This window comes from Oncorhynchus clarkii, chromosome 2, assembly GCF_045791955.1.
Source record: "Oncorhynchus clarkii lewisi isolate Uvic-CL-2024 chromosome 2, UVic_Ocla_1.0, whole genome shotgun sequence".
In the NCBI taxonomy this organism is placed as follows: Eukaryota; Metazoa; Chordata; class Actinopteri; order Salmoniformes; family Salmonidae; genus Oncorhynchus; species Oncorhynchus clarkii.
The window spans coordinates 60,644,468-60,666,870 of NC_092148.1; the positions used below are offsets into that span (position 1 = coordinate 60,644,468).

The 22,403-nt window shown below is 43.5% G+C and overlaps 1 protein-coding gene across 1 annotated transcript in view; it reads right to left on the bottom strand.

Moving 5' to 3' along the window:
* Window positions 1-22,403, bottom strand: part of LOC139371084 (cadherin 13, H-cadherin (heart)) — a 531,337-nt gene that overhangs the window by 100,609 nt on the left and 408,325 nt on the right. Inside the window, exon 8 of the mRNA XM_071111141.1 lies at window positions 19,493-19,633. Within this exon, the coding sequence (XP_070967242.1) occupies window positions 19,493-19,633 (141 nt within the window). The remainder of the gene's footprint in view (window positions 1-19,492; window positions 19,634-22,403) is intronic.

The window sequence follows — 22,403 nt, forward strand, 5'->3', positions numbered from 1 at the left end:
ATCACCTCAGTGGACTTGGGACTGACAAGTGAGGAATAGAGTATGGTGTTTCTCAAGATAGGTTGCCCAGTCTGAATCCCGCTCCTCTCGAATGTGACTCACATCTAGAGGCTATTAAAAGCATAACGTTTTATCTCACTTACATCATTTACATCTCTCAAGTGCTATTGAGTTGAATCCAGTGTCAAACTCCTCTCTCTCCTCTCTCTGGAGCGGTTCAAGAGCTTCAAGTGTCCACATCACGAAGGCTCTATCATGGTCCACACACACCAACACAGTCGTGAAGAGGGCAAGACAACGCCTCTTCACCCTCAGGAGGCTGAAAAGACTTGGCATGGGCCCTCAGATACTCAAAAAGTTATACAGCTGCACCATTGAGAGCATCTTGACTGGCTGCATCACTGCTTGGTATGGCAACTGCTTGGCATCCGACCGCAAGGCATTACAGAGAGTAGTGCGTACGGCCCAGTACATCATGGGGCCGAGCTCCATGCTATCCAGGACCTCTACACCAGGAGGTGTCAGAGGACGGCCCTAAAAATGTTCAAATACTCCAGCCACCCAAGTCATAGACTGTTCTCGCACGGCAAGCTGTACCGTTGTACCAAATCTGGAACCAACAGGAACCTGAACAGCTTCTAACCGCAAGCCATAAGACTGCTAAATAGTATGTTAAATCGTTAACCAAATAGCTAGCTGGAGTATCTGCACTGACCTTTTTTGCATTCACTTTTTTGACTCAGAGTATATGTGGTCAGGGGGCTCTGACACTGTGTCCCAAATTAAAATTAGAACTGACCAGGTGACTGACCAGGTGAAAGCTACAGTATGATCCCTTATTGATGTCACTTGTTAAATCCACTTCAATCATGTAGAAGAAGGCAGGTTAAAGAAGATGTTTTAAGCCTTCAGACAATTGAGACATGGATTGTGTATGTGTGCCTTTCAGAGGGTGAATGGGCAAGACAACATATTTAAGTGCCTTTGAATGCGGTATGGTAGTAGGTGCCAGGCACACCAGTTTGTGTCAAGAACTGCAATGCTGGTATTTCACGCTCAACAGTTTCCCATGTGTATCAAGAATAGTCCACCACCCAACGGACATCCAACCAACTTGACACAACTGTGGAAAGCATTGTAGTCAACATGGGCCAGCATCCCTGTGGAACGCTTTTAACACCTTTAACAACTAAATATTAGGAAGGTGTTAATGTTTTGTACACTCAGTGTATGTTGTGACATTGGTGTAAAACCATAATCATCATCAAGTGATCCCCACCCTATTCCCTTTATAGTGCACTACTTTTGACCAGGGTACAAAAGGTGCCATTTGGGATGCAGACTATGTGTCTGTGAATGCCAGGTTAAGCAGTCTGAGGGCTGTACTGAGGCTGTCCGGGGTGAAGCAGCACTGAGACTGTCCGGGTGAAGCAGCACTGAGACTGTCCGGGCTGAAGCAGCATTGGGGCTGTCCAGGGTGAAGCAGCACAGAGATTGTCCGGGCTGAAGCAGCACTGAGACTGTCTGGAGTGAAGCAGCACTGAGACTGTCTGGAGTGAAGCAGCACTGAGGCTCTCTGGAGTGAAGCAGCACTGAGGCTATCTGGAGTGAAACAGCACTGAGGCTATCTGGAGTGAAACAGCACTGAGGCTATCTGGAGTGAAACAGCACTGAGGCTATCTGGAGTGAAGCAGCACTGAGACTGTCTGGAGTGAAGCAGCACTGAGACTGTCTGGAGTGAAGCAGCACTGAGGCTATCTGGAGTGAAACAGCACTGAGGCTATCTGGAGTGAAACAGCACTGAGGCTATCTGGAGTGAAGCAGCACTGAGGCTATCTGGAGTGAAACAGCACTGAGGCTATCTGGAGTGAAACAGCACTGAGGCTATCTGGAGTGAAGCAGCACTGAGGCTATCTGGAGTGAAGCAGCACTGAGGCTATCTGGAGTGAAGCAGCACTGAGGCTATCCGGAGTGAAGCAGCACTGAGACTGTCTGGAGTGAAGCAGCACTGAGGCTATCTGGAGTGAAACAGCACTGAGGCTATCTGGAGTGAAACAGCACTGAGGCTATCCGGAGTGAAGCAGCACTGAGACTGTCTGGAGTGAAGCAGCACTGAGGCTATCTGGAGTGAAGCAGCACTGAGGCTATCTGGAGTGAAACAGCACTGAGGCTATCCGGAGTGAAGCAGCACTGAGACTGTCTGGAGTGAAGCAGCACTGAGGCTATCTGGAGTGAAGCAGCACTGAGGCTATCCGGAGTGAAGCAGCAGCAGCAATACATTTTGTATATGTAAGTCAGCAGGACTCAACCAAAAAAACTAGTTTGTGTGGAACGAAAGAAATACAGATGTGCATGCATGCCAGTGAGCTCTATCCTATGCCCTTCCCACAGAATCTCCATTTGTTTCTCATTGTCACTCCTACCCTATTGTTGTAGAGAACCCTTAATCTGATTCATATCAGGAATGTATTCTGCTTGGCAGCCACTTTGTTGTAGTGTGCATTGTGAAGCAGAGGAATACTCTAGGAGCCTTAATGCATCTAGCCGAAAGCAATTCCCTCTCTCTCTGTCAGGACCATTATTGTATCACAGTTTACAGAGTAATCTATCAGGCACACAACGCCCTGTTTAAGGACAGTGCTGTGTTCCAGATGATGGTGTTTTTTGTCAGGATGGTATTTTGGGTCACAGATTACCGCTCGCTCTTCCCAACACCATGCATTGGTTGTTGGAATAGAGTCCTTTCAAAAACAAACTTTACACAACTCAGTCATTTAGGCTACAGAGGACAGCAGCAAAATGTTCTTCTAAAGGAGAGAAAGGAAGAAAAAGAAACAGAGAAAAAGAGGGAAAGAAAAATATACCTGGGGTAACACAGCTAGTTTACAAACCTAACCCTATTCTAATGTTAAACCTCAAACGGCATCCTCAATGGGAGGGAACATGGCCTGTTGCTAAGCACCATGACATCCTGTTCTATGGCTGCTTTCCCCCTGTGATTACAACAGTTACACACTACTTACACGCTGATTAGCAGGATAGCAGGCTGCTGTAGCTGCAGACCAGACCTCAGCCTCCCTCCCTCCCCAAGAACCCCCGTGGATCGTAGCGCTGCGGCTGTGCGGTGCACCGCGGAGAGGGAACATTCCCATTCCACAGGCATAAGACAACCCACAAAAGCCATTACCACAGACAGAGCACGGAATCAGGGATGTCCCACTGATCAGGGATCCCTGAAGAATTCTAATAATGAGCTGCCTTGAATATTCTTCTGCTTAAATAGTGATTTTGTTGCAGGAGTAAATGGATAGCCACACTCCTCCAGTGAATAGAGGAGTGTACGAATAGTAAACAGGTTTTTGGGATCCTTCTTCAAGGTGCATTGAAAGATTTGAGGAGGACAAATTGTTAAAAGCGCGCACACACACACACACACACACACACACACACACACACACACACACACACACACACACACACACACACACACACACAGAGAAAGATCACTGGCCATTCGGGTTTCATTTAATCATCTCAAGCAGCCATGCGGTCAGAAGGATGTATTCAATCTCTGTCGCCCGTTACCACTGAGCCCCTGCCCTGCTACTGATAAGACCCCAATACCTCTGAGGACACAAAGTAACCAGCGGTGTGAGAGGATGAGGGAAATAACCACTAACTCAGACTGGCCCTGGTGTGTCATACACACACAGACAGGGTGTGTGTGTGCACGCGCGTGTGCGTGACCCTGGGTTCTTGTTTTGTGTTCTTGTGGTGTGTGTGTGTGTTCTTGTGTATATCGGAGAGAGAGACAAACAGACCCAGAGCCAGCCCCAGAACCAATTATAGAGCAAGGGAGCTCTGTTAACGCACAGTGAAGGGATGACCAGGTCAGTAGAGGCCAAACCAGGGCAGTTTAATGCAGGCCAGAGGAGAAACACATACACCCTCTGATTTAACTTAGCTGCCTGCTAGGGATTAGAGCCATACATTCACCAGCTGTCATATTGGGACTCATATCAGCTGACTGGATGATCCCATTGAGTTGACCTGCTGATAACAGTTTGACAGCTCTGTGGTGAACACTAGCACTACCCATTTCATATGATATGGGCCCATCACAATAACAATGTTAGAGACACAACTGTAGATTCAACAGACCATCAACAGGTGAAGGAGGGAGGAAGCAGCCACTCTGAAATCCACCCACTGGCTGAATCAACGTTGTTTCCACGTCATCGCAACAAAGAAAATCAATGTGATGACGTTGAATCAATGTGGAAAACTGATTGGATTTGAAAAAAGGAATCAACGTAAGGGAATTTCGTATTTCTTTCACCCAAATTTTAACCTCAATTTTTTTCAAAAACTAAACGTTGAACTGATGTCTGTGTCCAGTGGGCAGAGATTGTCTTTAGGGCCATCATACAATGCATACTTCTTGTTTACTATGAAAATGGCCTGGCATATCTCACTGTGCATTTCCCACTTGTTGCTGACAATGCATATTGATCTAATATGGGGATATAATGGGAGCAGGGGGTCAATATCAAACCTCATTAACACCACTTTGGAAATGACTTCCTATTTCTTTTTAACTTTTCCAATCATTCTACGCCAGCTGGCACTATGAGCCTGTTGGAAGCCAACGACCCTGAATGTATTGCCTTTGTTGAGTTATCCACTCTATGTGCTGTCAATGACCACTGCCTGTCGGTCTGTCCCTGGCCTTCCTCTCCACATGTGATTAGGATATGGCGATTGGCAGCTCATCCTGCATTAACGTTAATAAGTGGAGTGAAGAGGAGAAAGAAAATCTCTCTCTCCCTCTCCCGCTCTCTGCTCACAGTGATAAAAACTGTACCGTCACACACTCATCATACTCATCTTTTTACACCTCCACCACCCCTTCTACTCGGCAGCCCACCATCCCCCCATCATCTGACAGACCACAGAAAAGAGAGATAAACTTACAGTGGTCCCGGACAGTCAGACAGAATGGCTTATGAATTTAAACGTGGTTTGATTTGGTTGGTCTGACAGAGAGACAGCCATGCAGGGAGAGAGTACAGCAGAGCAGCTGTTCATTTGTCCTAATGGAAAGTGCTTTGTGACATCTCTGTGGCATCATAGATTGAGCTGACAGCAAACACACAGTGCCATGTCACTTTACTCCCTGAGGAGACAACACTATTCCCCTAAGGAGCTGTGACATCACAGCAGAGGTGTAGACTCTTAAAGGGACAGTACGTCTTTCTACAGACAGTGTTGTTCTTTCTCTTTCTGCTGGCTGGCATCATCTGACCGGTTCCCCTCTTTCCACTGGGATTCTCTGCCTCTAACCCTATTACAGGGGCTGAGTCACTGGCTTACTGGGGCTCTTTCATACCGTCCCTGGGAGGGGTGCGTCACCTGAGTGGGTTGAGTCACTGATGTGATCTTCCTGTCTGGGTTGCCCCCCCCCCCCCCCCTTGGGTTGTGCCGTGGCGGAGATCTTTGTAGGCTATACTCGGCCTTGTCTCAGGATGTTAAGTTGGTGGTTGAAGATATCCCTCTAGTGGTGTGGAGGCTGTGCTTTGGCAAAGTGGGTGCGGTTATATCCTTCCTGTTTGGCCCTGTCCGGGGGTGTCCTCGGATGGGGCCACAGTGTCTCCTGACCCCTCCTGTCTAAGCCTCCAGTATTTATGCTGCAGTAGTTTGTGTCGGGGGGCTAGGGTCAGTTTGTTATATCTGGAGTACTTCTCCTGTCCTATTCGGTGTCCAGTGTGAATTTAAGTGTGATCTCTCTAATTTTCTCTTTCTCTCTTTCTTTCTCTCTCTCGGAGGACCTGAGCCCTAGGACCATGCCTCAGGACTACCTGACATGATGACTCCTTGCTGTCCCCAGTCCACCTGGCTGTGCTGCTGCTCCAGTTTCAACTGTTCTGGCCATGTTCTGTTATAATCTCCACCCGGCACAGCCAGAAGAGGACTGCCACCCCACATATGCTCTCTCTAATTCTCTCTTTCTTTCTCTCTCTCGGAGGACCTGAGCCCTAGGACCATGCCCCAGGACTACCTGACATGATGACTCCTTGCTGTCCCCAGTCCACCTGACCGTGCTGCTGCTCCAGTTTCAACTGTTCTGCCTTATTATTATTCGACCATGCTGGTCATTTATGAACATTTGAACATCTTGGCCATGTTCTGTTATAATCTCGCACAGCCAGAAGAGGACTGGCCACCCCACATAGCCTGGTTCCTCTCTAGGTTTCTTCCTAGGTTTTGGCCTTTCTAGGGAGTTTTTCCTAGCCACCGTGCTTCTACACCTGCATTGCTTGCTGTTTGGGGTTTAAGGCTGGGTTTCTGTACAGCACTTTGAGATATCAGCTGATGTACGAAGGGCTATATAAATACATTTGATTTGATTTGACTTCACAAAAACAATTGAAAAGCCCCCAAAGAAAGATCCTATGCTTGAACTTGTATCGTTATTACTCTAGTTTGATACACTACTTTTGATAGGATGATTCATTTGAACAGTGCATGCTACTTATTCACATCTGGGTAGCTAGCAGTACGTTGAGAGAAAATATTCTCCTACATGCTAAAATATCATTATTCCCAGGTGCAAAATAAAAATCTTATTAATCTTTCAGCAGTTCTCTCTCTTACCCAGTCAGCTTGCTTATGAAAGCTGCTTATCTCATCTGATTGATGTGCATCCTTCAGACAGAATGAACACCTAAAATAGTTTGTGCGCAGACTCATTCACATGTGCACACACACACGCATACACACACATACACCCCATCTCTCTCCTACATACATGGGCCAAGGAAGTTAATGACAATACCTGCACTATTATTACATTTGAAGAGCTCCAGCTCAAGCTGTTCCCATAGATACACTTCAGCTGAACATATGGTACATAAAACTGCCATTGCCTTTCAAATGTGATTAAGTTAACACAGTTAAATTGGCTCTAGCCATTGCATTTATCTAGAGAGTGAAATAACATCTATTCTCAACGACACTGCATCATATACTGTAGCCAAACATCAAACATTTACAAGCTGTACTTTATACTCTGAACAATATACCTGCTTTAGAAATACTGCTCAATAATAACCTATCCTCACTCTTAACACCACTGACTCCCAACCACCCCTACAGCACGTCCACAAACACACCGCACACATACAGTACCAGCCAAAAGTTTGGACACACCTACTCATTCAAGGGTTTTTCTTAATTTTTTTACTATTTTCAACATTGTAGAATAATAGTGAAGACATCAACTATGAAATAACACATATGGAATCATGTAGTAACCAACAAAAAAGTTTTAAACAAATCAAAATACATTTTAGATTCTTCAAAGTAGCCACCCTTTGCCTTGATGACAGCTTTGCAAACTCTTGGCATTCTCTCAACCAGCTTCATGTGGTAGTCACCTGGAATGCATTTCAATTAACAGGTGTGCCTTGTTGAAAGTTCATTTGTGGACTTTCTTTCCTTCTTAACTCTTACTTCTACCCCCTCCTTTTTCGAACATTCTGTTAAAAATCGCGCAACTTTTCAGCGTCCTGCTACTCATGCCAGGAATATAGTATATGCATATGATTAGTATGTGTGGATAGAAAACACTCTGAAGTTTCTAAAACTGGTTAAATCACGGCTGTGACTATAACAGATCGTGTGTTTCATTGAAAAACGCAAGAAAAACTGCTCTCTGAAAGCTAAAAATAATTTCCATAAGTCACTTCCATGGGTTGTTAAAAGAGGACAAAATTTAATATCGACCTGCATGCAATTCATACAAATTCCACATGATGTCGCCATTGTCGTCATTTTCAATTGAATTTTTTGTTGGAAAATCCATCTATCTGGCTTCCGTTTCTTCCAGTCTCCACCCGGATGTTGTTAATGTGGACATTGGCAGCCATTGATTTGCAAACGAGGAGCTATTGAATATACATCGCCCTGTAATCATTTTGATAGATTATAAACGTTTACTAATACCTAAAGTTGGATTACAAAAGGATTTCGAAGTGTTTTGTGAAAGTTTATCGTCGACTTTTTTAATTTTAAAAAATTACGCAGCGTTTAAAAACAATGTTTTTTCTGAATGACACAGCTTCCATAGAAAGCTATTTTGGGTATATATGGACCGATTTAAACAAAAAAAAGACCCAATAGTGATGTTTATGGGGCATATAGGAGTGCCAAGAAAGAAGCTCGTCAAAGGTAATGAATGTTTTATATTTTATTTCTGCGTTTTGTGCTGCGTTGGATAAGCAGAGTCTTTGTTTACGTCGCATTCAGGCATTTTCAGGTGGTGCATGCTATCAGATAATAGCTTCTCATGCTTTCGCCGAAAAGCATTTTAAAAATCTGACTTGTTGGCTAGGTTCACAACGAGTGTAGCTTTAATTCAATACCCTGCTTGTGAATTTTGATCAAGGTTTGAGTTTAAACGAGTACATTTAGCATTTAGCGTAGCGCATTTGCATTTCCAGGTGCCTACTTGAGACATATGCGTCTCAAGTAGAATCAAGAAGTTAATGCGTTTGAGCCAATCCGTTGTGTTGTGACAAGGTAGAAGTGGTATACAGAAGATAGCCCTATTTGAGAAAATGATGTACAAACTACTGCCAACTCTTTCCTTAACCTCATGGAAAAGACAGGCACACAAAGAAGAAGTTCTACATCACACAACTAGGGTTGCAAAGCTACCACTAATTTACCAAGGTTACCTGATGTCACACCCTGATCTGTTTCACCTGTCCTTGTGCTTGTCTCCACCTCCTCCGGGTGTCACCCATCTTCCCCATTATCCCCTGGGTATTTAAACCTGTGTTTTCTGTCTGTCTGTGCCAGATTGTCTTGTTTGTTCCAAGTCAACCAGCGTGGTTTTTGCCGTTCTCCTGCCTTTTCTATTCTCTTTCGCTAGTCCTCTCGGTTTTGACCCTTGCCTGTTTTCTGGACCATTCTGCCTGCCCTGACCTCGAGCCTGCCTGCCCCACTGTACCTCCTGGACTCTGAACCGGTTTTGACCTTTTGCCTGTTCATGACCATTCTCTTGCCTACCCCTTTTGGATTATTAATAAATATCAAAGACTCAAACCATCTGCCTCCTGTGTCTGCATCTGGGTCTCGCCTTGTGCCCTCATACCGGAATCTTTGGTCATTTTGGTAATTAACAGGTAATATATGGCAATTTATGGTAACTTTGGTAATTCATACTTGAATAACTTTTTAAAAATGTATTGCTTTTTTAATCTGTGTTCATGAGTTTCTAGTGGATAGACCATATTGTTCAAGAGAAAATAGCCAAATTAATGAAAAAAAGAATCTAATCAACAATGAACTCTGTACCTCTTCCAACTATTGACTATTGACTTAAAAATAAACACTTGGTACTCACTGAGTTGATGGTACATACAGTTGAAGTCACCACTTATTTTAAGAATGAAATGTCAGAATAATAGTAGAGAATTATTTATTTCAGCTTTTATTTCTTTCATCACATTCCCAGTGGGTCAGAAGTTTACATACACTCAATTAGTATTTGGTGGCATTGCCTTTAAATTGTTTAACATGGGTCAAACGTTTTGGGTAGCCTTCCACAAGCTTCCCACAATAAATTGGGTGAATTGAGTCAGGTGTGTCGGCCTCCTTGCTCGCACACGCTTTTTCAGTTCTGCCCACACATTTTCTATAGGATTGAGGTCAGGGCTTTGTGATGGCCACTCCAATACCTTGACTTTGTCCTTAAGCCATTTTGTCACAACTTTGGAAGTATGCTTGGGGTCATTGTCCATTTGGAAGACCCATTTGCGACCAAGCCTTAACTTCCTGAATGTTGTCTTGAGAAGTTGCTTCAATATATCCACATAATTTTCCTCCCTCATGAAGCCATCAATTTTGAAGCGCACCAGTCCCTCCTGCAGAAAAGCACCCCCGCAACATAATGCTGCCACCCCCGTGCTTCATGGTTTGGATGGTGTTCTTCGGCTTGCAGCATCCACCTTTTTCCTCCAAACATAACGATGGTCATTATGGCCAAACAGTACGATCTTTGTCCCCATGTGCAGTTGCAAACCATAGTCTGGCTTTTTTATGCTGGTTTTGGAGCAGCGGCTTCTTCCTTGCTGAGCGACCTTTCAGGTTACGTCGTTATAGGACTCATTTTACTGTGGATATATATACTTTTATACCTGTTTCCTCCAGCATCTTCAAGGTCCTTTGCTGTTGTTCTGGGATTGATTTGCACTTTTCGCACTAAAGTACGTTCCTTTCTAGGAGACAGAACCCTTCTCCTTCCTGAGCAGTATGACGGCTGCGTAGTCTCATGGTGTTTATACTTGTTAACTACTGTTTGTACAGATGAATGTGGTACCTTCAGGCATCTGGAAATTGCTCCCAAGGATGAACCAGCCTTGTGGAGGTCTACAACTTTTTTCTGCGGTCTTGGCTGATTTCTTTTGATTTTCCCATGATGTCAAGTAAAGAGGCACTGCGTTTGAAGGTAGGCCTTGAAATACATCCACAGGTACACCTCCAATTGACTCAAATGCAGTCAATTAGCCTATCAGAAGCTTCTAAAGCCATGACATCATATTCTGGAACTTTCAAAGCTGTTTAAAGGCACATTCAACTTAGTGTATGTAAACTTCTGACCCACTGGATTTGTGATACAGTGAAATAATCTGTCTGTAAACAATTGTTGGAAATTTTACTTGTGTCATACACAAAGTAGATGTCCTAACCGACTTGCCAAAACTATAGTTTGTTAACAAGAAATTTGTGGAGTGGTTGAAAAACGAGTTTTAATGACTCCAACCTAAGTGTATGTAAACTTCTGACTTCAACTGTAGATATGACCTTGTTTTACAGCTTTGTCATTCAATTTTTTTATTTTAAAATCATCTTATTTTATTATTTTATACATTTGACATGTGATATGGTCTCACAGAGGGCCAGAGATAATAAGGCCATCTGATAAATTCCAAAGACACTTAAAAGTTACCAAAATTCTGCTTGTTTAGAAAGTTTCCAGTAATATACTTTCCCTTTGCATCCCTACTCAAAACCTTCTAAAGGCAGTGGTGGAAAAAGTACCCAATTGTCCTAAAGAAATGACTTAAGTAAAAGTGAAAGTCACCCAGTAAAATACTAGTTCAGTGAAAGTCTAAACGTATTTGGTTTAAAATATACTTCATTTATAATTGTAATACTTATTTCAAATTCCTTATATTAAGCAAACCAGTTGGCACAATTGTTAGTGTTTTTTTTTATTTACGGCTAGCCAGGGACACACACCAACATTCAGAAACAAAGCATTTGTGTTTAGTGAGTCGCCAGATCAGAGGCAGTAGGGGTGACCAGGGATGTTCTCTTGATAAGCGTGTGAATTGGACCATTTCTGTCCTGCTAAGCATTCAAAATGTGACGAGTACTTTTGGGTGTTGAGGAAAATGTGTGGAGTAAAAACAACAATATTTTCTTAAGGAATATAGTGAATTAAAAGTAGTCAAAAATATAAATAGTAAAGTACAGGTACCCCAAAAAATGACCTAGTAGTACTTTAAAGTACTTTTACTTAAGTTCTTTATACCACTGCTAGAAAGTCACGTCTAGTGAAAGAGTGTGTCAACCGTTCCTAGGGACTGGGGCTAAAATGCAGCCTTTCTACTCTCACTTCACTTCAAATCAAATCCATTTTATTTGTCACATGCGACAAACACAACAGGTGTGGACTTTACAGTGAAATGCTTAGTTACAAGCCCTTTCCCAACAATGCAGAGTTAAAAAGTAAGAAAATTAGCAAAGAAAAATTTAAAATAGTAAAGAATTAACTATATTGTATAAAAGGAGTTGTTGTGCAGAGCCAATGTGCAGGGGTACAAGGTAGTTGAGGTAATATGTGCATGTAGGTAGGGGTAAAAGTGACTAGGCAATAAGGATAGATAAACAGAGTAGCACTAGGGTGTGTGTGTGTGTGTGTGTGTGTGTGTGTGTGTGTGTGTGTGTGTGTGTGTGTGTGTGTGTGTGTGTGTGTGTGTTGGAGTGTGGACAGAGTCAAGTGTATGTGTGTATAGCGTCAGTGCAAGAGAGTCAATGCAAAAAAGGGTCAAGGCAAATAGTCAGGGTAGCCATTTGATTAACTGTTCAGCTGACTTATGGTTTGAGGGTAGAAGCTGTTCAGGGGCCTTTTGATCAGACTTGGCGCTCCAGTACTTGCCGTGCAGTAGCAGAGTGAATAGTCTATGGCTTGGGTGGCTGGGGTCTTTGACAATTTTCCGAGCCTTGCTCTGACACCACCTGGTATAGAGGTCATGGAAGGCAGGGACATCGGCCCCACCCTCTGTAGCACCTTGTCGCCGGATGCCAAGCAGTTACCATACCAAGCGGTGATGGAGCCAGTCAAGAGATGGCGCTGCAGTAGACTTGAAACTTCATCTGAGAAGTTTCAAGTCTACTCATCTGAGATGAGGCCAGCATGACGAGCTAGGCTCAGGTCCTTCTCCTTTCTTTCCACTCTTTTCTCCTCAACTCTCTCCTTTGGCCCCCTCTCTCTCTTTCGCTCTCTCCTCATTCACTCACTTCTCTTCTACCCTTCACCTCTATCTTTGTATGGAGTAAAAATAACATACTTTCTTTAGGAATGTAGTGAAGTAAAAGTAGTCAAAAATATAAATAGTAAAGTAAAGCACAGATACCCCAAAAACTACTTAAGTAGTACTTCAAAGTATTTTTACATAAGTACTTTACACCACTGGCTACAGTTTGCCACCATGTAGTGTAAAAGTGCTCAGTGGGAATGCCCTTAAGAGCTCCACTAAAAGAGTGACAACATGGAAGGAAGACAACAACCTTAATATGATTTAGTTTGAGATTTAGTCTAAACACCCTCTAGGCACAGAGTATGTAAATTATGTTAGAACAAAGTTCAGAAATAAAGCTTTTTGACTATCCACTTGCTGAAAAACTGTTATATTTTGAATGTCAGATAAGGATCAGCTATGGTTTAAGGCAATAACAGCAACTACAATATTTAATGAAACCGGAGATGACATACCGGAGATAACAACACGGAAATGGCCCTCAATGTTACATGCTTTGTGACAAAGGGAAAAGGCATACGTTACAGGCATACTGACTGGATGATGAAAGGTCCAGAAAGGTCCAGAAAGATCTATTACAGTCCAACAATGGTCGGATACTTGCATATACATTACTCATTTTACGAATGGATAGCCTGTAGAGATGCTTAGTCACATCCCTTGAAATGTGAACTTGTGGTATAATCCAAATAAAATGTGTAACTTCATGAAATGGTACAGAATGACTAAGTTGTTGGTGGTAGGTCTGTATTTGAAAACTAGAGAGACCAAAAGGCTATGAGCTATTTGAATGGTGACCCTTCAGTGCTCCCTGAAGAGGTGTCTTCTGTTCTCCTCTCCATGCTTCAGACCTGAAGGACGAACAATCCACTCAAGTGTTCATACACTCTAGCCATTTTCAGGAGGTCCGATCATGCCGCATACTGTCCGCCTGCCAAATCATGTCCCCTCATGCGTCACAATGGGATTCAATTAACTTTTAGCGTCCGTGGCTACGTCAATGGTGTGATGAGCTAATGCGTCCCATTTTGGAGGACATTATAACCAAGTGAGTGTTCTTGTCATCTGTGCTATGTAAACAAAGTTGACGTGTTCTGTGACAATTGTGGTGCTAAAACACATTTTGTTCAGCTTAATCATCCCTTTATGTCTGTCTGAGAGTCTGGTAAAATGAGAGGTTACCTATTCATCTCAACATCTAAATGACATGATGAGATCCATGGATTGCAGATCTCTTCATACACAATTATGTAAAATAATTGTTATACACCCCATGGTCTCCTACCATGACCAATGGACTCTCATGCCAAATGGCTTCTCTTGTCTGAATATGATAGAGAAAGGGAAGGCTAAGCCAAATGTATTGACTCTCTTATCTACCTTGATAGGTTATACCCAAAGAAAATACCAAATCTGATGTATTTGGATATCTTTGTCAGCACAAAGGATTCAGGCAGAAACAAAGAAGGCATTTGAAGTGGTCCTAACCCCAGATTCCCTCCTGCCCCTCTCTATCACTCTCTTCTCTCACACAGACATAGACCATTTCACCCCAGCTACAGACAGACATTCCCAGACAAACAGATATCTCTGAGCTAGTGGAGCAATCATGCAGCCCAGTTCTAATCCCTGACACACGTATGGCAGCCTTCTGTGAGACACAGCCCAGCCCTGATAGAGAGCTCAGCCTGGCCCTGGGTTGGACAGACCTCCATGTCTCAGCCATCACTGTTAATATCATTATCATTTGGACGGCGGGCATATTCTCCTGTCACCACAGGGGAGCGAGGGCATGGATTGGCTGTCAGTCTCCCTGAGTGGCAAGACTGATAAGCCAGATCAGTGGCTGCTATGGGACAATGGAACGGGCTAGTCAGAAATTAGATGCCAGTTATCATCCAGGGCCAGAGGGGGGTGAGATGGGAGTGGGGGGGGGTGGCAGGTGTACATTTTCCCCTTGTACCAGGCAGCAGTGTCACCAGCCTCTCCTTTCTGTGTCACCACAGACTTTAGTTAGAGAGACATCAGGACAAGTAGAGATTATGTCATGGGGGCTGATACTGGGTGTATAACCTTTCCTTATTTGTGTTTTATTTGTGTTTTGGTGCTGTGGATCAGTGGTCAGTGCTGTACTGGAGTAGCAGCCTTGAACAGTGATCAAGGCTGACATGTATAGTGAAAGGGATAGTCCGAGTCCCCTGGTCAGTAAACGGCATTGGTCAATAAACACACATACAGACAATACCCAATTACATACACTGTGTGGAGTAGCTAGTTGTGGTATTGGTTGGTGTTCTATTTTTACACTATGCGGCCCAAATAGGAACAAGGTTCAACAGAAGTATCTGTCAAATATGATGCTTAGATATTAGCACAGTATTAGATTATAGAATACATACATAATGTAAGACAACATAAGCCTGTGGTGTACTGCTGTTGGTTTTCATCAGGAGTGGTATTAATCTCCTACTATCAAGCATACATATTCATTCTTTAAATGAATCAGGCGATTCCCAATCATCTTTGCTTGTTTCCACTCTTATAAAAATTGGATTAGTTAATCATTGTGGAGCCCAATCCCCTAAAGATGCTTCACAGAATGCAATACATTCCCAAGTATGAAAGAGCAACTTAGTCTTAGATGAAAAAAGTTTGGATTTACACAGGGTCCTCAGAGAAACTTTGTAAAGAGAATATTAGTGCAGCTCGACAGAATCATGAGTGTGTATAGAATCTGTATGCACCCACCGATGGCCAGTACATGGTCTAAGTGTATAGAATCTGTATGCACCCACCGATGGCCAGTACATGGTCTAAGTGTATAGAATCTGTATGCACCCACCGATGGCCAGTACAGGGTCTAAGTAAACTAGGAACACTATGATAGGTTTACCACTGACTCACTGTAACATACTGTAGACTTTCCATCATTAACAGACATGAAACAATTCTGTTCTATGATGACCCCAGCCTGCCTTCCAGCTACAGGAGACAGCACCTGTGTGAGTCAATTTCACTCAGAATCTCTAATGAGTTAGAATCTATCTGAACTTGGTAACTGCATTTCAGGGGGATGTTTCACACAGTGTAAGAGAGAAACACAGAGGAAAAAACGAATCCAACTGAACGTCGTCTTTTGAATGGTGTTTACAGAGCAGTAGAGGATGTGTGATCCCTTACAAGCCATGTTTGTCTTTGGGGGGCTTTATTATATCTCACTACTCTAAAGTCTATTTCAACAGCATGGGGGAGGCAGGGTACATTGTGAATCCCAACTGGTTGACTTAGGCACATCTTCAAGTAGACAACAGTGTTGTGGAGTCATGCCAACACTTTATCAGCACCTATGCGTTCTGGAGGGTAGGCAGCCTAGCTCTTCTCCGCTTGATGAATAATGAAAGGTAAACCAGAACATGTCTTCCTCTCTGCTTGAACGCAGCACGAACAGGAGATGCTTTTATTTTCTATTAGAAATTATGTTGATAGACAGAGTTTTCAGTTGGAAAACATTCAATATTATATCCGGAAGGATCTCATTGGGTACACTGGTTTAATCAATGTTGTTTCCACGTAGTTTCAATGAAGTGACGTTGAACCAACATGGAATAGACATTGAATTGCCATCTGTGCCCAGTGGGATCTATTATTTAAAAAGGTTTTCCAAGAGAGTGGAATTCAATATCTATGAATGTGCTCACATTCACATAACCATGCCCACTCATGGACACCCACACACACAATAGTATGAAGTCATAAAGAGATGATTCATGATTCCAGGTTAGAGGCTGCTGAGCAGGTTGAGGACTTTAAGCTTAGCGACGTAAATGGCTATGTTTAAAAAAAGACATACATTTCTCCACGCTGTTTAATGGATCCCCAGAAGAAAGATGGGAGACATTAAGTAAGGACAGGGACGGAGTGCACTCAGCATGGCCCCAGCATGCCTCCTCAGCCGGAACATTTCAGTGTGAAGATCCACTTCTTACAACGCTTCCCTGACACCGCAATGCATCATGGGAGCCAGCCTGGCGGAAGTTCAAGGTGATGTGTCTCGAACCCTGACAACAGCGCTGGGCATTTCCATTAAAAACCACACAACTCAACATTACGACCTCTGCTTAAGGGCCTAATGCCTTTTTCTTCACCTCAAGAAAAAGAAAAACGCAACAGTTGCAGTTTTTAGAAAAACGCAACAGTTGCAGTTTTTGACAAATGCATCATGAGTTTGCACAAACAGGCAAATAGGTTAAGTTTGTTAAGTGCAGTTTTCTGTGTGCACTAAGATCCTGAAAAATAGAGACAGTGTGGCTGGTGGGTAATGAGGTTGATAGAGTAGGTTCAATCAGTAAGGCAGTCTGAATGGCTTGCTCCTTCCCTCCCGTAAGCATGACATATTCACATTGTTTCCTTTCCATGGGCACAGCAGGAATTTATATCTGTTGTCGATATGTTCTCATCAACAGCACAGTGTCATGTCACTTTTACTATATCAATTAGACACGTGCAGAATGTTAATCACCTATTACCCTATGGCCAATGAGCATAGCTGAATAATGCAACTTTACCGCTTGCTAAACAACTCATGGGCATACCTGGGCAATAAGGACCTTGCCTCTCTTCCCACCAATTGTTATTCACCAATGGTTCTCTCACTTACGTCTTACAGCAGAAGGTTCACAGCAGACTCATCCACATTCGCTCTGTTCAGATACATGGACATGCCTTTGCCTATCGTGGCTAATTGCGTAGGTTACTTTTGTTGTCTTTGTTGTAGCTTTACCTTAAAGTGGTGCTTTGTAATAGCACTGTTATTTTATCAAATCATTTTTTTCAGTGGGGAATATTTCATTCGTGCTGCTTGAGCTCAGTACGCCTATTTTCTCATCACTCTAGGCATTTTCATAAATGTTAATTCATTGGCGGTCATACCACAACTACTGGTAGCAATCAGATATCTCCCTTCATGCTTGTATCTTCCAAAAAGCATGATTAGGCTGGTTGGCTATCAGTCTACCCCACACAATGTCAAAGTCACTAGCATGATTATCGTTCATTGGTTGTCGCACAGTCATGCCACTGATAGCTTGGGCTTGGCACAACTTCTATAACAATCTCTTGTCACTAAACGTGTTCTTGCTGAACTTCATGCCTCTTGTCTTTGAAGTCTCGTAGTTAACAGCCAAAGTAGTTCAGCGCGAACCGTGCTGCTTTCCACATCTGGGGCCAGTGCTTCAAGCTTCAAGATTACTTGAGTGCTCATTCAACGATTTTGGATTTCCATGACTGCCTTGAGTAAATGATTTGTCAAATCGTATATTCATTCTGAAAGCATTGCGTGCTCTGGTGCTTTCATTTTCAAAAGGGTGAGCTAACATCAGGATCATGCTAACTCATAGCTGTTCTCTTCAACGTTGGCTCCACTACCTATATGTTCTTTTTACATGCTCACTAAGAACTGCTCTCTTCTGATCAATGGGAATACATCTTGTGATGTACTTAAATGAAGGACTCGTTTCTCTCAGATTCAGATCAATTTTATTATCCCACCAGGATGAGTACTGTCCTGTAAGAGGCTTTCAGGTTTTAGGAGGATGCGTTTTGTGTACAAGTTGGAGGCTGATTCTTGATCTTCCCGCCGTATTAAATCAAGCCCTGAAGCATGTTTCTGAACACGCATATCAGACCAAAGGACAGCACACTCTGCAGGACAGATTTAATAGAACATTTATAAGATATGACTTTCGACAATAAAATGGTTCAGTTTGCGTTAAAAAAAAACATTATCTGTTGAAATGTCTTTATCTTTGCAAAAGCACAGCCATTGAAGTTCAGTTTATTATCTATTTTGATATTTCTCAATTGCGTCTTACAGCAAAAGGCTCACAGCCGACCCTTCACTTCCCCAACGCCACCAGCTGATCACCGGATCCTCTTTCTCACAGATGGGGGAGTAGTTGTGATGCCAGCTACCCCGCATAGGGCTACCGGCATCACAGCATCTGGCTCAGAGGATCATCCCTCGGGGACGAGGCCCCTCCCCAAACTATTTGAATTCCTTTTCATACTTTCATGTTGTCTTTGTTGTTCATTCGGTTAGCCTGTCCTCGATTGTATTGGGTTATGGGTGCTATACAGGGTTTCTACTAGAGCCTTGAGGCTGTACTGACAAAGGAAACCAACACCATGATCATAGCAGCGTAAACTCACAGACACACTCCCTTATCTCCCTTGTGCACCCATACCACCTGACTACTGTGATGTGTTGTTCATTACATGTGAACACACACACACACACACACACACACACACACACATACATAAACACACACGCACAGGCCAGCGACTGATGTGCACTGTGCCTTTCCTAGGGCAGGCTTCGAGAATTATAACACAATCATTTTAAATGGAAAAGCAGAGGTCAGGGAGGATAACTGGTTGATTGCTGGTATGTGTGTGTTTATGTGTGTGAAACCTACTCCATCACCTGTATGTGAATCACGCCCGTCACCAGCTGCGTCTGCGATTACAGTGATAGATGTGACTGGGGCTGTTTTTCTCCAAGGTCTGTCTATCTGACTGAGGAGTGATGGTCTCTGCTGGGACTGGAGGACTACAAGGACTGGTGAACCTGCCTGCAGAACAGGAGCACTAGAAAGGGAGGATGATAAGAACTGGTAGCAGTGGTCCCATCTCAAGACCTCACTATTTACTTTGTTATATAACTCAATACACACACTAGTCTGTATGACAACTCCATCTGGTCATCATTACACTGAGTTATTTGACATTTATCCACCTTTGGACAACAATGAGGACAGGGGCCAAGTGACAGAGGACAGGGAATAGGGGTGCGGGGAACAGGCAGCGGTGCAGGTACTCACCAGTGAGTGGGTGAACTCTGGGGCGTGGTCGTTCTTGTCTGTGATGGTGATGGTTGCCGTGGCTGTTCCTGTCAGTCCCACGTCTCTTCCCTTCATGTCCTGGGCTACGATCTCCAGCTCGTACTGCGTGGTGGGCAGCGTCTGGAGGGACAAACACACAGATACACACAGGGTCATAAAGCCTGTCATTATCAACCATTCATTTCTGGGGTTATACACAACACAATCATCATTAGGCACAGGATTCGTTGAGGGAGATCAAATGAATCCACTGAGTACAAAATGCTAACAAATTATTCACTGACTGACTGAGAAAAAGCAATTAAGATGTAGTTGAGACTGCATGATTGTAACGTTGGTGTGGATTCATTTCAGAGCAAGCGTATTATAGATCTACTCAGAACCAAGTAGAGTTGCTAGTATGGTTTCCTGTCTGGGGGTGGTAGTGCAGTACTCTGTGGGTGACTGTACATCTCCAACATGACAACCTTTTCCTAATATACATTTAAATAGAACTAAGCAGATGTCAAGTGTCTGTTATAATCAAAGTGCATCACATTATAGAAATCAACACACACACACACATCATCTCTTGACAAAGTCAGGCATCCATGTCTTGTGTAAACCAGATGAAACAATGTACAGTCTGTGCAGAACACCTTTCAGCACACATGATTGTAAATAGATGTATGGAAGTATGACAGACAGTAGTTTATGTTTACACTTAGCCAGGGGGGTGGGTCGTTTCAATGTGTCTCCTTCAATGACTCAGAAGACATGAAGTTAAGGTTTGTATGCTTGGCAGACATGAAAGCGTTAACATTTTTCTTTACATTTTTGTAGACTCCCAGCTTTAATTTATTTAACTAGGCAAGTCAGCTAAGAAGCATTAGAATAAGTTGGAGAAGTGGCGTGTGATTGAGGTGCAGGTTAAAAGTCCAGTTCAATTTGGGATACGAAGCTGTGCATACAGCATAGATTATTTGGTTGCAACTTTACAAAGCAAAGGGTATTAATCATTTTCAGAATCACAATACTAATATGTCATCCATCTGTTTCACTAAAACACTCCAGAAGCCCACATCTCGGCATCTCCTCTCTCTCTTACCCACAATGCACCACACCCTCCCATCTTCATCTCCCTTCCCTGCCAGCTCGGAACACCACAGCACATCAGTCACTAAAAGGCACTATGAGATGAAGCTATACAATCTATTCACAGAAATGTTTCAAAGCAAAGACATCATCACTATACTATTCCATTCATTTTCATTCTGTAATGAAATTGAGAGTCATGAGATGGGGAAATGGAACTACTAATACTAGCTCTAATTGGCCATTTGTGTGACGACCCCGCCCCCGTCCCCAACCCTGACCAACCCCTCTACTGTCTCTGCTTTTCCACTGGTCTCATTAGAGATGCTCTATGCGAACCACACACACACACACACACACACACACACACACACACACACACACACACACACACACACACACACACACACACACACACACACACACACACACACACACACACACACACACACACACACACACACACACACACACACACACACACACACACACACAATTGCAATGGCTCATCACTGGACAATAGTGTGATATCACCTGCATCCTCTAAGCTCTTTGTCTCCACTCTCTCTCTTTTTAAAACTCATTTTCCTCTTCACGCCTCACAGATCTCTCACATAGCCTGGGAGTAACAGCCTAAAACGGGGCTTCTCCACAGGGGTGCCAGGCAGTATCCTTGAGACCCAGAGAGGAGAGGAGATGAGGCAGTATGCTGCTCCCATCACTGATAACACTGGGATCATTCACACCCCAGGCAGGGGGACACCAGACGATCAATGCCCCTCAGGCGCTTTTTAATAATCATGTCAACACATAGAGTGATAGTGTAACATAGACACTGGAAACAGTACAGAAAGTCTTACTGGAAGTTCCCTACTGGGTATGTATAGTTATACAGTATATGAAACACATGTTTCTCTATTATGGTGAAACATAAGCTGCTTTATTACAGCATCCTATAATCAGACAAAGTAGTTGACTGTGGCACTCTTACAGCACTGTAACGTTAGAGAATACAGTACAGTGCAACCCATATTTATATATTTTGGAGTCCACTCCTCTAGCCGTGATTATGATGTGATATACAGTACAAACACTGAGCTCTCCCATGTATGATGCAACAGGAACTGTCCTATTATTGTATCTTATTACAAGTCCCTGTATGTTCTCCACATTGTGTTCTCCACTGTGTGTTCTCCACTGTGTGTTCTCCACAGAGTCTTCTCCACACACAGTGTTCTCCACGGTGTGTTCTCCACGGAGTGTTCTCCACGGAGTGTTCTCCACTGTGTGTTCTCCACAGAGTGTTCTCTCCTTGCAATACCAGGGAGGCAGCTTGTAAACATGGCACAGCTTAGCACAGCAGGAGACTCTTCACATCAATCTGCAGTAAATCTAGGCTCCTTTGACCCACCCACTTAACCACTCTCCTCCTCTACTCCGCTCTTTCACTCCCACGCCCAACGCTCTACCCAGTGCCAGACATAAATCTTCATCCCTCTCTAATAAACAAAAAGCTGTTGTACTGGTGTCCCTGTCTGCCTCAGACTCCTCCCTGGTTTCTGTTCTGTCCACCCAGGGTGGGTGTACTGTATGGCTGCATCTGAAATGGCATGCTATTTCCTATTTAGTGCACTGTTTTTGACCAGAGCCCTATGCGGGCCTTGGTCAAAAGTAGTGCACTATAGGGAATAGGGTTCCATTTCAGACGCACAGTATGTACACAGGAGGCAGCAGAACAGGAGGTGTTCACCTTGCAGATAGTAGGTGACAGAAGTGTCTGTGACAGACTGCTGAGGATATATCAAACCCTCATGAA